Source organism: Oculina patagonica, chromosome 4 (genome assembly GCF_052425735.1).
Source record: "Oculina patagonica isolate OP01 chromosome 4, crgOcupat, whole genome shotgun sequence".
NCBI classification, from domain to species: domain Eukaryota; kingdom Metazoa; phylum Cnidaria; class Anthozoa; order Scleractinia; family Oculinidae; genus Oculina; species Oculina patagonica.
This window is the reverse complement of record NC_135761.1, coordinates 5,291,879-5,306,496: the sequence shown is the minus strand read 5'-3', so window position 1 is coordinate 5,306,496 and position 14,618 is coordinate 5,291,879. Positions and strand designations below refer to the sequence as shown.

The following is a 14,618-nucleotide window of genomic DNA, read 5'->3' as shown; positions in this document are numbered from 1 at the left end:
GTGAGATTCTGCCACTGTTGTTTTTTCATTATCCAGTTATTTTTAGAAGCTCAAACCTTGACAGCTATCTACAGACAATGAGAAGGTTTGCTTTGTTGTTCATATGTTGGAGGAGACGCCACTATGACAAGTCTACCCTGTCATTTTTAAGTGACACTGCACATTAGAAATTGAACAGTAAAGATTATTACAGCACAAAGCAACAAATGTTAGCAGCTATCACAGAAAAAAAGGTTGAAATATGGCATTCGCTTTTGAGAGATTCCATCGAACGCCATTACCCAGCAGAACAGATTAGACTGAATGCGAGGCTCCTGAATGTCAACAAAACCCAGCAGGAATTCAGAGAACATTTTGTTCCGGATTATCTAAAAGGCACTGGCGAAAGGGATCAAACACTCCTTGCAGGGCGCTCAGCAGAATTCCTTATCTCCAAGTTGCAACTAATTGCAAAAAATATTCACAGTCCAAAGCAGGTAAGTTTGATTGAACAATAAAGGTAGAAAGATCAGTAACAATCGGTTTTCCAGTAATTTTCTTTGTTTTGCAACTAGACTGTTGTATTAATTTTTTAAAAAGAAATGCTAATGTTATCATACAGTGTAAGGGCTCATTACCAATTGTACAAAAGCCAAAAATAAACATTTAAAGACATTATTGAAACATTAGTACTGACCAGCCAATTATGTGTAATTATCCATTTAAAGATCTTTTGCACTAAGTTTATGTGTTCCTGATTCCATAATTTACAGTAATAAGCTCTCATAAAATTTCACAGGTATCAAGAGAAATTGGAAGAAATGGCAAACTGCTAGGAGAGCCGAAATATAACCTTCCATCATTTGGCAACAAAATCATTGACTCCAGGTCTCTACCACTAGCATACAGTCATGACAGAATTAAACAGAATCTTGAGCCAAACCCCAATGTGTTGTGTGATTTTCCCAGCTGCAACAGTGACAGCACTTCTGAGGTAATACGGCTTGCATGTTTCCACACTTGTCATCGTAACTGCCTGGAAAAAAAATGAAAAGTTATGTCCTATTTGCAAAGATCCTTTCATCAAAAGAGTAACTGATTTGAGTGACTCCTTTAATAAAGGTTTATTAGAGAATGATACAAGTCCCAACATCTCGGACAGCCACAACAGTCAGGAACAACCCGAGAACCAGCCAGATATTAACAGTTCCAGGAATGCAGACTTTTACAAGTCCAATGACTGGGAGAATGTGATAACGAGAAATCTGGAAGACATAATTATCCCACAACCAAGTGTTCCACACAGAACAACTCAAGAAAAAGGACAAACTACAGAGAGGCCTGCTACCGCTACAAATTCACGACGACAACACTGTTCACACTGTGGGCAACCTGGCCACACAAGATCCCGTGGCTCTCATATTACCTGTCCTTATTTAATGCAATCAAACAATCAATCTCAACAACAAACACCAGCATCAGCACAACAACAGTCTTCAAACTCAAGTGTACCAACACAATCCACTTCAATACATGTTCCCTCTTCAATGATTAATTCAGTCACATTCTGGGAACTGCCTTTCTTCTTGTCCCAGTCAACAATAGGTGGGCGACAAGGGAGCAATGCGTGTACAGTCATTTCTCTGCTTATGGCAAAGACATACTTAACAAATAAATCCTTACTTCAACTTAACAATGATCAACCACTGTCTCCAAGCTGGATATTGGCCTTCATGTCATGTATGATGGGAGGGAATCAGGTGTATGACAGAACTATGCAGTCACCATCTTATCTCGGCGTTGTTGAAGCCATACCTCTCGTCAGAAGTAGTTTAGGTAGAGTAAATTATGAGGAAGAGTTGACTGTGTGTTTCGTTCAAGAACCCAATTCTCGTGAGGAATCTGTCCTTAGTTTCCACCTCAGCAGAAGACTCAATAACACAAACGCTGCCTTCACAATTATTAGTGGCCTCACAATCACTTTTGTGAGTGATGCAGATGGAAATATCATTTTAATGGATAGCCATCTGCACCACCCAAAAGGTGCATTAATCGCCAAAACTAGACGCAGTGACATTGAAGTACTATTGAAATGGTTGAAGGTCAAGTTGTCTACAGCCGTAAATCTGTGCACGGTTACTTTTATTAATTTTAACTAAGTGACGCTGTGTACTAAAAGTGTACATTTCATTGAAGACATGTGTTAAATATTAAGATTCTAATATTTATCGGGAGGAATGAGATGGTACACTTCATATTTTTAAAGTACTGTAAGCTTACGTCTAAAAGCCTCCCACCGAGCGACAAGTTTGTAATTAGCTAACAGCCAAACATACAAAATGAATTTCAACTGTGCGACAGCTTTGAAAGAATGAATGAAGAGGTTATTTTGTTACATTTTAGCACAGAGTGATTATAAGCTTATCTTAAGCTTAAATTTTAAAGTCGACGAGTGTAAGAGAGTCTCGTAAATCGAACAAAAGTTGTAAACACAAGCCTTCGAAGTAGACCTCAAGCGAGCGACCATTTGACAGCAAATTGTAAATGGCAAAGCGAGTTATAATTCATAAATGGAATCCAAAAAGGCTAGAAGATAGGCTGAATTAGCTATGAATTAAATTTACTGCATTATAAGTCACTGATAAGCTTATTTGAGCCAAAACACGTGTTGGAGATATTCAGTAATTCGAATTTATACAGCTTAGGGACAAGACTTAAAACAAGCAACTTACCGTACAAAGCTTTCCATGAGTCATTTCCATGGCGTCTTAATTAAAGTTCCACTGTCTTTGTGAACATAAAAACCAGTTTTAGTCCATTGTTGGCTTCAGATCGCAGCGAAAACCGGGTAAGCATTGCCTCGCTCGATCATACGATTTGCTGCACTTCGACACACGATCGCGCCAAAATGCGCCAAATTCGAGCAAACATCCGAGCATGCGCAGTCATTTTGCCGCTGTGTCGCCGCCAGCCATGATGACCATGAAAAATCAAAGCATGGGTCTGTTAATTTACTATGGCTATGGGGCTCTGCTCCGCTAATAATTTTAGGGTATTTTCCAGTCCACAAAGACAAAACCGTTGAAAAAATTAGCCAGACTTTTTCAAGTTGAGATTTAAAGTTCTTGATGGCATCACAATTAATATCACTTGCTTATCTCTTTAGTACACTTGCATGGTGATTTTTAACAAAATTGACCACTATTCGTAGTTCCCATATGTCTTTAGGCTCTTGAGTTTTTGAAGTGAAACTGGTGAAAGTGTCCCTTTAAAGAAAAGGAGCTTTCATCATTTTGGAGAAAAAGGAGATTTCATAATTTGGTAGAGTGGTGGAGAGCTTTCGTGATTTGGATGAGTGAAATATCTAGAGGTATCAAATACTTACAATTTCCAGCTGTTGGATCGAGGAACTTTTTAGGCGAGTGATGTGGTTACCCTATGTTATTATCAGAGGTTACACGCTTAACAATAATTTTTTCATTAGTTAGGCTGTAATTCTCGATCTTTCTTACTGCCTTAAAGGAAAGTAAAGAAACAGGAGTTCAAGGGCCCACCTGTTTTACCTGTGAAAAGGAAAATTAAATCAGATATCATGAGAAATAAAAGGCGAAATATTTAAATTGAATGCGTCCTTATTCTTTTCTGTTTCACGCTTTCTCCAAGCATTTTACATTTACAGCCAAAATCAAGCAATTAAGAAGTACAGTTTGCAATACGTTTAACAGACATTGTTTTCAATCAATCAACTTTATTAAAAGAGGGTAACGGCAAACAGTAAAAACTACTGACAAACAAGCGGCCCTCGGATTACAAATTACAACTACATAATATATACTCGGATTATTTATGTTTTATTTATTTTTATTTCTGCCTGCTTTTTTATTGGTTGTTTGAATTTTTGCTATTTTAGGGCCACGTTCCACGCCGCCTGAGGTAACTTATAATGTATTCCAAACCATCGAGAACTTCTTGTGTGGTCGGTTCACCTGGCCAGCACTCGCTTTCGAGGCCAATATGTCCCGCTATGTAGGGGACATCAGCTACTAAAAAACCTCCGTCGTTCAAAAAAAAGCCCTGTAAATCACAGATTTGCCGGTACTCTGTTGGTTCGTCTTTTCCGTAGGTCATAAAGCTTATGATTTTCCTGAGATGACGGACTGTTCTTCTTAACGCATCTGTTGGATCGCCTCCTTGTGGGACATGACGCAAGATATGATTTTTCACTCGCGAAGCTAGATCCCTTACACTAGCTCTGCCTCCGGCGATAGCGTCACGTAGGTGCCGAAACCTTCCGTCATGCACCCATTCCTCTAGGAAACCGCTGCAAACTTGTTGTGGGTTTTCTGGGCAGTTCAAGCCATGGATTGGTCTTGAACTAAATTCCACTGTGTTGACATAGGCAGATAATCTTCTTAGGTTATTGATCTCAGTATTGATGACATCCTCGCACGGTGCCTCGTCAACGACAGCAGTCTTGCAAACAAGAAGCCCAACTGTGGGCTCTTGTCTGATGAGGCATGCCATCTTGTCTCCTCCTGCATAGGACACGGAACAAAAATTCTCGTAGTTGATCGGTCGTTCGGCGTGTCTGATGACTTGCCGAGCACGAGAAAAGTTCGGCTGCCCTACCACTCCGCCCATGTTCAGCACAAACAGGACGACACAAATCTTGTACTGCTCCATTGCTACCTGCGGGAATATAAGGATTATTTGCTTTATATATCTATCACCTTTTATCCAACGCTGGCTTATGGAACAATCGTTATAGAGCGTTAATTTCCTATAATATTGGGGTGGTTCCCTGTTTTTGATAGCGTAATACAATCTTCAATGGACGACGATTAAAAAACACTGCGGCGTAATATGAGAGATTCTACAGTTAAGGTGATTCCCCAGTATTGAGAATTTTACGCTTAATTAGCGCGCGCGCACAATCAAAATGGCCGCTTTCTTCTATGCGGCTTGGCTTGCGAGAGAGATAAATCATCGTTTTCTCGTAAACAAGTTCGGTGACCTATCATTCTTTTCTCTTAGTTCGAGAGTAGTGATCAAATGTTTTCTATAAAATTTATACAGATCAATTTCTATGGCAGAATAATACATTATCACCGAAAACGTGTACTTTGTCAGTACTCGCAAAGGAATTATTTAGGAATTATGTGTTATATACAAGGTCTTCCTGCTCCTAAACGAATACGGTGATCCCCTTTTTTTATTTCAAAATTTAAGTTCCCTTAAGGTAAACAACCAACCGGCAAAGTTTGGTTGGAAATCTATGAGCAGTTCTATTTCACGTGAAATACCTTAAAACTTCCCTTACAATTTCTCATTAGCGACCAGCTCTTGCTACTTACAACCGCCTTTGTTCAAAGTTCACTAAGCTGACTGATATCAAAAGCTGTCGTAAGCCGGACTTCTCCCGTAACTGAGTAAAAGCGATTTTGTTTTAGAAATTAACCTGAGCGACGTTCGCGGTTTTTTATGTCATCTATAGGGAAAATAAACTTCACGGACAATTAGTGCCCTAGGTTAAGGTCCGAGACGTAAACAAATATATACTAAAATTTAAGCAAAATTACAACCCGCCGAAGTTTAAATGATAATGTTTCAATGTTGATGTCCATAAGATTATTATAAAATAAAACAAAAGGCCGACAATTAAATGTCCCTATAGTAAGAAAAGAGAGCTTTCATTATTAGGAAGAGTGAATCGAAATATCAAGAGGTACTTAATACTTACTCTTCCCAGCTACTGGCTTTGAGGAACTTTTTAGGCGAGTGATGTAGTTATCCTATGGTGTCAAAGGGGTACACGCTTCAACAATAAATTTTTAATAGCTTAGGCTGTAATTTTCTATCTTCTTCCCTGCCTTAAAGGAGAGTCAAAAACAGGAGTTCAAGAGTCCACCTGCTTTAAATAAATTACTGCCTTGAAGGGACACTGTCACGGGGATTTTAAAGCTTTTAGGTAAAAAGTACTAAAATTGGTGACTATGTCTTCTCGTACAAGAAATACATCTACTATATCAAGATGGGGATATAAAGTAAAATGTTGTTGAAGGAAGTAGTGAGTTATAATAATTTTAGGTTTTTTCGATCCACAAGGACAAAACTTGAAATAATCAGCCAGCCTTTTCCAAGTTGAGATTTTAAGTCCCTGAAGGCATCACAATATTATCACTTGTTTATCGCTTTAGTACACTAGAATGGTGATTTTTAACAAAATTGGACCCATATCCGTAGTTTCCATATGTCTTTAGGCTCTTGAGTTTTTGAAGTGAAACTGGTTACAGTGTCCCTTTAAAGGAAAGGAGCTTTCATTATTTGGGAGAAGAATGAAATTTCATGATTTGGTAGAGTGGAAGAAAGCTTTCATTAAATAATAAAGATGGTAATTTTTTTTTTTTTTTTTTTAAGCTCGGTAGTAAATAAAGATAAGATGTTCTACATGACACGAGCATGAGACAAAGAAAAATTCTGAGTCCCCGACGGGAATCGAACCCATGGCCTCCCAGATACCGGTTGGGCGCTCTAACCAACTGAGCTACGAGATTCCCGTCGGGGAATCAGAATTTTTCTTTGTCCCATGCGCGTGTCATGTAGAACATCTTATCTTTATTTATTACCGAGCTTAAAAATTTACCATCTTTATTATTTACTACAAAACTTGATGAATTCGACATTGCTGATCCTAGCAGTATGCAGGACGCGTGTCACATATCAACCTAGTAAAATTAATGGCCCAGCTCACAACGAGTCTCTCGTAGCTCAGTTGGTTAGAGCGCCCAACCGGTATCTGGGAGGCCATGGGTTCGATTCCCGTCGGGGACTCAGAATTTTTCTTTGTCCCATGCTCGTGTCATGTAGAACATCTTATCTTTATTTATTACCGAGCTTAAAAATTTACCATCTTTATTATTTACTACAAAACTTGATGAATTCGACATTGCTGATCCTAGCAGTATGCAGGACGCGTGTCACATATCAACCTAGTAAAATGGCCCAGCTCACAACGAGTCTCTCGTAGCTCAGTTGGTTAGAGCGCCCAACCGGTATCTGGGAGGCCATGGGTTCGATTCCCGTCGGGGACTCAGAATTTTTCTTTGTCCCATGCTCGTGTCATGTAGAACATCTTATCTTTATTTAAAGCTTTCATTATTTGGAAGAGTGAAATATCTAGAAGTATTCAATACTTACGATTTCCAGGTGTTGGTTTCGAGGAGGTTTTTAGGCGAGTGATGTGATAACCCTATGTTATTATCAGAGGTTACACGCTTAACAATAAATTTTTCATAGCTTAGGCTGTTAAAGTTCAATCTTCCCCACTGCCTTAAAGGAAAGTAAGAAAACAGGAGTTTAAGGGTCCACCTGCTTTACCTGTGAAAACGAAAATTCAGATCAGAAAGCATGACAAATAAAGAGCGAAAGATTTTAATTGAATGCGTCCTTATTCTTTTCTGTTTCACGCTTTCTCCTTTATCTATGAAAGAGAAAAAAGTCAAAAGGCCAACCCCTCCCCCACTCCTCCATTACTTTTATTCTAATGGTCCGTTCACAGAATGAAATCGCTAATTTACTCAACTTTCCGACAAAAAAGTTTAACTTTACGTCTGGGTAAAGATGCGTAAAGTTCCGTAAAGACAGGCTTTGTGGCAGCTTTACGGCGGCTTTACGGATCAGTAAAGTTGCAATTTCGTGCTGTGACGTTCCTTAGAAATATGGCGCTTGCAGGTTTGTTTTACTAATAAGGAGAAAAAATGAAAGAGTTTTCAGAAACACTCTGGTATGAGAACACGATAACGAAAAACTAAAGGTTTTCAGGGAATCACTCTTGATAATCTTGAAGAGAAAAGGAAACTTAGGTATAGCGATCGAGCGTTCCGTTCCACTTAATAGGGGGCTTTAGCAATGACGGCGGCGACGCCGAGGACAACGCCTGTTGCAAAATGAATTTATATTTTACTTGAGAATTTCGCAATTATCCAGAGGTATTCAGTGTATCTATTAGTTTAGGAACTAACCGAAGCTGAATATGCAAAGAAAGCGTTCATCCCCAAATAAAAATACAGAAATTTAGCTGCCTTTGTTCACGTTCTCCAAAATACGCAGAACTTGGTCATTTCACGTTGTTGTTTCACAGAGAACGGTCAAGAAATGTACCATGATTTAAATCACACGTACAGAGATATTGTTTTGCTCGTTAAACCTTTTGTTTGGTGACGTTCTTGTTCATGTTGCCGTCGTAGTTTGCTAAAGCTTCCTAATAATAAAGGAAACCGGCCGTTGTCGTCAAATGACGCCACTTACCCAAATATTTAAGAGCTTTTCTTCCTGTGTGGAGACACGACATGTTACGATATGTGTTTAAACAAAATATATTAGCAATTACTATTACATTATTTGAGGACACGATCGACAAAATTCTTCCGTATAGGGGTTGTTAGTCTGGGCCCTAGTGAAACAGAATTCGAAAGAGCACGGCGTTGTGGTTTGTCTAAACCGCTTTAAAATAAATTTAACTTTAATTGCGACTTTCCCAGCTGTTTACAAGACCTGGAGATTATTAACTGCCTCATTTTAATGTCTTGAAAAAACCTTTAATTGAAAAACCCTTTAATCGGTTATTCCTCTGTTAGCTTGTTTCTCTTTCGACAAAATGATAAAAGCAACTTGCCCCGAATGATAAAACCGCGCATAAAAGTAATGCCTTGAAGTTACTTTTCTCCTTTTACTTCTCTTAACGGCTGGTCAGTAATTTTTTTTCTTTTTTTCTGGCAGATTGGCATTTCATGACGTCGGCCCTTACTGTCGGCATTTCAACAAAACACAGCTCGGCAAATTGTCAGTTAAATTGCACAAGGGTTGACTTTTTGATAAGTAAGTTCTCGCTTGGGAAAAGTTTTAATCAAAATGACAAGTTACTCGGTGGTTAATGCTACCAAAACCGGGATAAGCTCCGGCAGTATGGGCCGCATGGCTCGAGGTTTACCTAAACCTTGCTGGGTAAGGAACGTTCATCCAAAGTATCGTCCGGCATCTGACAATAATAATGTATTCTTTGTACCTAACGACAAGGAAACTGTTCACGAAGTGCGCGATGTTTAAAGAAGAAACAAAAGCAGGTTTGCTTCATTCCAGTTTTTGCGTGTTTAGCCTCGCAGTATGTGAATGAATAACAAAACAAATTCATTTTAGTGTTCAGTAAAAAAAGTTTGAATTGAGCTCAGTAAAAAAAAAAGAGCGAAATAAATGTAAATGTATGTTGTGTAGCATACGTAACATCAAGTTAAGTAAAACACGTGTTTCATTAAGTTTGTCACCGCTGCTTGTTTTATATTTTTCAAGCGCGAAAGTGTTTTAGAATTGAACCCAATGTATGGTTAAATTTTTTTTACTGGGTTAGCTCACGCCACACTCGTACATCGGAATACAGGTATCGTTTGTGAGCTCCCTTCAAATTTTCCCTACTACAGTCGAAGCTCTCGTAAGCGGACACCCTCGGGACGCGAAAAATGTGTCCGTAACTGGAGCTGGCCGCTTACGAGAATGGTTCTCCCTCTACTAACTATGGTTCTCGTAAGCGGCCACCAGAGGTGTAGGGGATAGCTGGCCGCTTACGGGGGCTTGCCAAGCTAACAATAACCGGACAGACGTGGATGATGACAAAACAAACACTGAAATATGGTACTGTAATTACTGTAAATTCATTGTGACGACGGCGATGTGAAGTTGAATGGTAAAAACAAGATACAGAGGTTGTTAATTGGGGTGTCCGCTTACGGGAGCTTAAAAACGAAGAAAAAGTCTAACTCGTTATCTCTGAAAGTGTTCGCGGCCGCTTTCGGGAATGTCCGCTTACGAGAATGTAAAAGTACAGAGTTTGTATGGGAGTTAAAACGGGGTTTCAAACCAGGCGGCCGTAAGTAGAGCTGTCCGCTTACAAGAGTGTCCGTAAAGAGAGTTTGGACTGTATGCAAAATTTTATTTATATGGCAGTTTTCTGTCCCTTACCGCTGGCACGAGCGCGAAAAGAGATGAATGACAACCAAATATTCAATCAATGTTGTTTCATCATCAGCTTCCTTCTATGTTGTGTGTTTATGCTACTCTGAGAATCCAAACAATGTCTTTCTTGTGTGTAAATTATCCTACAAGGCAATTAATATGTGTACAGATATAAATTAGAAGGTCTCCTACAACTTCTGCCAGGTACGATAATGTTTACCTTTTTTAATTTCTCTTTTTAGTGCAGTTTTTAATTGTGTCGTAAAACCAAGACCAAAGTAATCACTCTGGCCAATCACAAAAGACGCGGACCTCCAGTGAACCAATCAAAACTCGAATTTAATACATGTAGCCTGTGTAACATGTAACCCGCGGGAAAACGTGCGTGAGCGAGCTCGAGTCACGATTGGTTTTAGTTGTAGTTCTGATTGGTTGAGAAAGTGGCGTGAGTTTTTTAAACCAATATATAAGCGTAGTGATGCAAAACAAAGCAAACGCGAATTACTTTCGACACTCAAGTGAAAACCGCTCTAATACAGGCATGACCAAGTGTTTTTTCAATGAATTTTACATTGACTATTTATATTAACTTTAATATTACTAGCATACTCTAGGAAATAAAACGAGATATGGCAAAAGGGTAATACAAGCATTTTATATTTACAACCAAAATCAAAAGAGTAAAAATCTTGTGAAGTCTCCGGATATCCTCGATCGTTAGTCTGCGAAAATCTTTGTTAGTCTTCGAAAACCGTCAGAAATGTTCGGAAATCGACGGAAAATGGCCGAAAACTTCTTGATATACTAAACAAAATAATATTGGCCTTTTTGGAGCCGTTTCTGTTTCTTTCTGGATAAAACTGTTTACTGTTACAGTGACTTTTTTACTGTTAATTCTAAAATGCCTAAAATTAAACTATTTTATGTTGCGGAGACAAAAAACGAATTGTTTAGTGTTAACCCGATACAGACCCTCAGTTATAGAAACACCTTTTTTAAACCAATCAGCGCACGCATTTACTTTGTGCTATTTTTTAATTTACATTTTAACTCTTTTTTGTGGTTGTTTCAGTGTCTTGCCGGCCATTTATTGGAGTCCACTAATCAGCAAATCCAAAGTGTCGAGAACTTCCTGTGTAGTCGGCTCGTGTTCTTTAGAATCATCCCAGCACCTATCATCGAGCCCAATATTTTCCGCCGTGCAGGGGACATCAGTTACTTTAAACCCTCCGTTTTTTAAAAAGAAGCCCTGTAAATCGCAGATTTGCCGGTAGTTTGGTGCTTTCCCTTCCATGTACATTTTAATACTCTCGAGATCACCGACTGTTTCTTCCCTTCCGGTAGCAGTAAAACGGTTTACTTCCCCAATCAGAGCAGGTATCCTTTTTTGGGTGATAGCGTCACGTACGTGCATAAACGGTCCGTCATGCACCCATTCTTCTAAGAAACCGCTGCAAACTTGGGCGGGGTTTACTCCGCAGTTCAAGCCACTGATTGGGACTGTATCGATTGCCACTGTTTTAACATCGTCAGAAATATTTCGAAGCACCTGGATCTCGTCATTAATGGCATCCTCGCACGATTCCCCGCCAAGGGTAGCTGCCTTGCAAACAAGAAGCCCAACCGTGGGCTCATCTTTAATGAGGCATGCAATCTTGTCTCCTCGTGCTAACTTCTTGGAACAAAACTGGTCGTAGTTGATCGGTCGACTGGTCTGTGTGATAAGTTGCCGAGCATGACCAAAGTTCGGCCCTACCACTGCCGCGTTGTTCAGCGAGATCAGGGTAAACAGGAAGACACAAATCTTGTACTGCTTCATTGCCACCTGCGGGAATATAAGGATTAGTTGCTTTATTTACCTTCTTATAGAAAATTAACGCTTGTGTAATTTAAGGTATTTGAAATTAACGCGACTTAAAATAACGCAAATCGAAGGAAAAATCACTTGCCAATAAAGGAAATTAACGAGAAAGAGAGTGTAACATTTCAAAATGAAGGAAATTAACGCGACGTACACAAAGAAAAACACTTGTTGAGACAACAGGAACAAGTTTATTTCAACACTAGGCGTATAATCCGAGAAGGACACGATGTTCGTGATACTAAACCCAAACCTATGGTTTAAGCGAAGGAATCTGACCGCTTTGAGCGTCCTCCCTGATGAAATAATGCTTTTTCCTAGAAGATAAGAACGTGTGGACTGTATCGAGAAATTGGGGGTAAAAATAATGGAAATTAAGGTCGCGGAAATTAACGTTAACAAAAATTAACGCGAATTTTATAAAATCCGCGGTAGTTTTCTTGAAGCGTTAATTTCCTATAGTAAGGTATATTATTTTCAAAAAAAAAGAACCAACATGGCAGTTGTAAAGGAACTATGTCACGGGTTTAGCCAAATTCAGACAGTGGAAAATGTCCAACAAAAGATAATATCAAGCAAAAAATGTTATATCACTAAAATATAAAAGAAGTGTTCGTTTATAAAGTATTTTTTTAAAAAAAAAAATAACAAAACGAAAGGCCATAATAATAATACTTTATTCAAATACAAATAAAAAAAATTGTGTATTTGAAAAGGAGGACCAGGAGGTTAGCCTTATTTAGGTCCCCTGTCTATAGCTAATTAAAATAATTTACAATCTAAACTTTTAAAATCTAAAACTTCTATTACAGCACTGAGGCGGCGGCAGTATGTAATTAATGGATTTTCATCCACTTTTTTAAGTTCGCTTAAAATCTGTTGACGTTGATGTCATGTCCGAATAAATGGTTTGGTAAATTGTTCCAGTCTTTAATAATTCTCAAAAAGAAGGAATACTTCAAGGAGTTAACTCTTGCTGACTTCGTTTCGATCCCAAACGGATGGTTTGCTCTAGTGCTTTTGCTTCTACAATTCTCGAAATAATCATTACACTGTTTAAAACAGTAACATTCTACTAAGGACAGATACACATTCTACTACGAACAGATACAACGGTCGACTACCTTAGGTAACTGTTGTTAGCGGCTTCTAATTTAAGCTATTTTAGCGAGTTGGGCGAAATCGATAATTTTAGTACTCGCTCAAATTTGTCTTGGTCAAAATTGATTATCGTTAAATTTAAGTACCTCCCTCCCACCCCAAAGAAAACAAAATTAAACAAAGTCGTCTTAAAAAATCTTTTAAAAATGGATGCCGGTAACTTTGTTCTTTCTGACAATGCAAATGTTCGTTCAATTTCAAGTGCGTTTGTTCTTTTACTGAACATTTATTTCCGTCTTAGCTATATTTTTATTTAAATCTGGTTTACACGATATCACCTATTTTTTAGAATTTTCAGAAAATCGTTAAATTAAATAGTCGATAAATCTTGCTCAGAAATAATAGCCGCTAAAAATAGTAACCTTAAGGTATTTAATGTTTTCAAATTATTATAAAAGAGCTTTCAGCAGTTTGTAAAGTGAAACTCCCATCATAAGCTAGTGAATACTTACGATTCCTGGCTATTGGCTTCGAGGAACTTTTTAGGCGAGTGATGTAGTTAACCTATGTTATAATAGGTTACACCTTTTAACGATACATTTTTCAAAGCTTAGGCTGTAATTTTTAATCGTCCTTACTGCCTTAAAAGGAAAATAAGAGAATAGGAGTTCAAGAGTTCAACAGCCCACCTGCTTTACCTATGAAAGCGAAAATTGAGTCAGAAATTATGAGAAATAAAGAGTGAAAGATTTAAATTGAACGCGTCCTTAGTTTTTCTTCTTTCTACGCTTTCTTTTTTTCCATGCGTTGGGAACAAATTCAAAATATCACTTCCTTTTCATGAACAATGCCCCAGTATAAATAACAGATGAATATATTATAGGCTACCAGAGGCGACCAGCTTTCAAGAGGTAGAACAAGTAGTTTACTTGAGGTCAGTTCACAGGGTTCTTACTAATTGCTTTGATAACGCTGTCTACGACCACCAATTGAGTTGATTGAGTTAAATGTGAATCCCTGCAATAAAAGACGTTAAAGTAATTTCCGATACAGCCAAGAAATTTACAAAGTGTACAATGTCGTTACACGTGAAAACTAACTGACGGGGGTCGTACTCTCCAAATCAGTAAGCGCGCGATCAATTTCCAGGCAAACAATTTCCAACTCACAATGCCACAACAGACATTCATAGAGAGTTTTTCTGTTTAAGTGCCCAGCCTGCGCATTTGTGGATAAAAAACTTTGATAAAAATTGTAATAAGTACGTAAATTTTTACGGAGGGTCTAAGTTGAGCTCAGCTGGTGTAATTGTACGTTTCACACGAGCGAGTCGGTTAACTCGGGACCTGATCCACCTACCCTGACAAAAAATGTATTTTCTTTTTACTTTTTTCTTTCACATGTTTATAAATGGATGCTGTGAGTTTACATCATTCAGTTTTTGTGTGGACTTTCAAAGTCCACACATTGCGATCATGCAGTTTTCCCGATTTGGGCGTCAGTGTCCGTGTTAAGGCGTGTAAGCGCTGTCGGAAGTTTTCGATAATGTTCGGAGAATCCGAAGTTTTGTATGAGGTAACACGCAGTCAGAGCAGTGAAATCAACTGCGAGCAGTAAACCTTTCGATCAGTATCTTCGATAAACACAGTTACTCAAATATTAATTTATAAGC

At 38.5% G+C, this 14,618-nt stretch overlaps 3 protein-coding genes and 2 long non-coding RNA genes across 5 annotated transcripts in view; 2 read left to right on the top strand and 3 right to left on the bottom strand.

Moving 5' to 3' along the window:
• Window positions 1–877: 877 nt before the first annotated feature.
• On the bottom strand, window positions 878–2,903 carry LOC144649213 (uncharacterized). Its single transcript, XR_013569857.1, has 2 exons — window positions 2,712–2,903; window positions 878–1,015 (listed from the first exon to the last, which is right to left on the bottom strand). It is a non-coding gene; the product is annotated as an uncharacterized LOC144649213 (long non-coding RNA).
• Window positions 1,024–2,697, top strand: LOC144649212 (uncharacterized). The gene has a single exon (XM_078508674.1). The coding sequence runs from the start codon at window positions 1,419–1,421 to the stop codon at window positions 2,136–2,138; it is 720 nt and encodes a 239-aa protein (XP_078364800.1). The 5' UTR covers window positions 1,024–1,418; the 3' UTR covers window positions 2,139–2,697.
• Window positions 2,904–3,742: 839 nt separating the features above from the next.
• The window catches only part of LOC144651359 (uncharacterized), a 112,332-nt gene continuing 101,456 nt past the window's right edge, over window positions 3,743–14,618 (top strand). Inside the window, exon 1 of the long non-coding RNA XR_013570306.1 lies at window positions 3,743–3,827. This is a non-coding gene — a long non-coding RNA (uncharacterized LOC144651359). The remainder of the gene's footprint in view (window positions 3,828–14,618) is intronic.
• On the bottom strand, window positions 3,759–7,200 carry LOC144651305 (uncharacterized). The gene is made up of 3 exons (XM_078511249.1): window positions 7,177–7,200; window positions 5,720–5,771; window positions 3,759–4,668 (listed from the first exon to the last, which is right to left on the bottom strand). The coding sequence occupies exon 3, from the start codon at window positions 4,660–4,662 to the stop codon at window positions 3,886–3,888; it is 777 nt and encodes a 258-aa protein (XP_078367375.1). The 5' UTR covers window positions 4,663–4,668; window positions 5,720–5,771; window positions 7,177–7,200; the 3' UTR covers window positions 3,759–3,885.
• Window positions 11,056–13,525, bottom strand: LOC144652130 (uncharacterized). The gene is made up of 2 exons (XM_078512156.1): window positions 13,459–13,525; window positions 11,056–11,809 (listed from the first exon to the last, which is right to left on the bottom strand). Exon 2 carries the CDS (start codon window positions 11,801–11,803, stop codon window positions 11,072–11,074), a length of 732 nt encoding a protein of 243 aa, XP_078368282.1. The 5' UTR covers window positions 11,804–11,809; window positions 13,459–13,525; the 3' UTR covers window positions 11,056–11,071.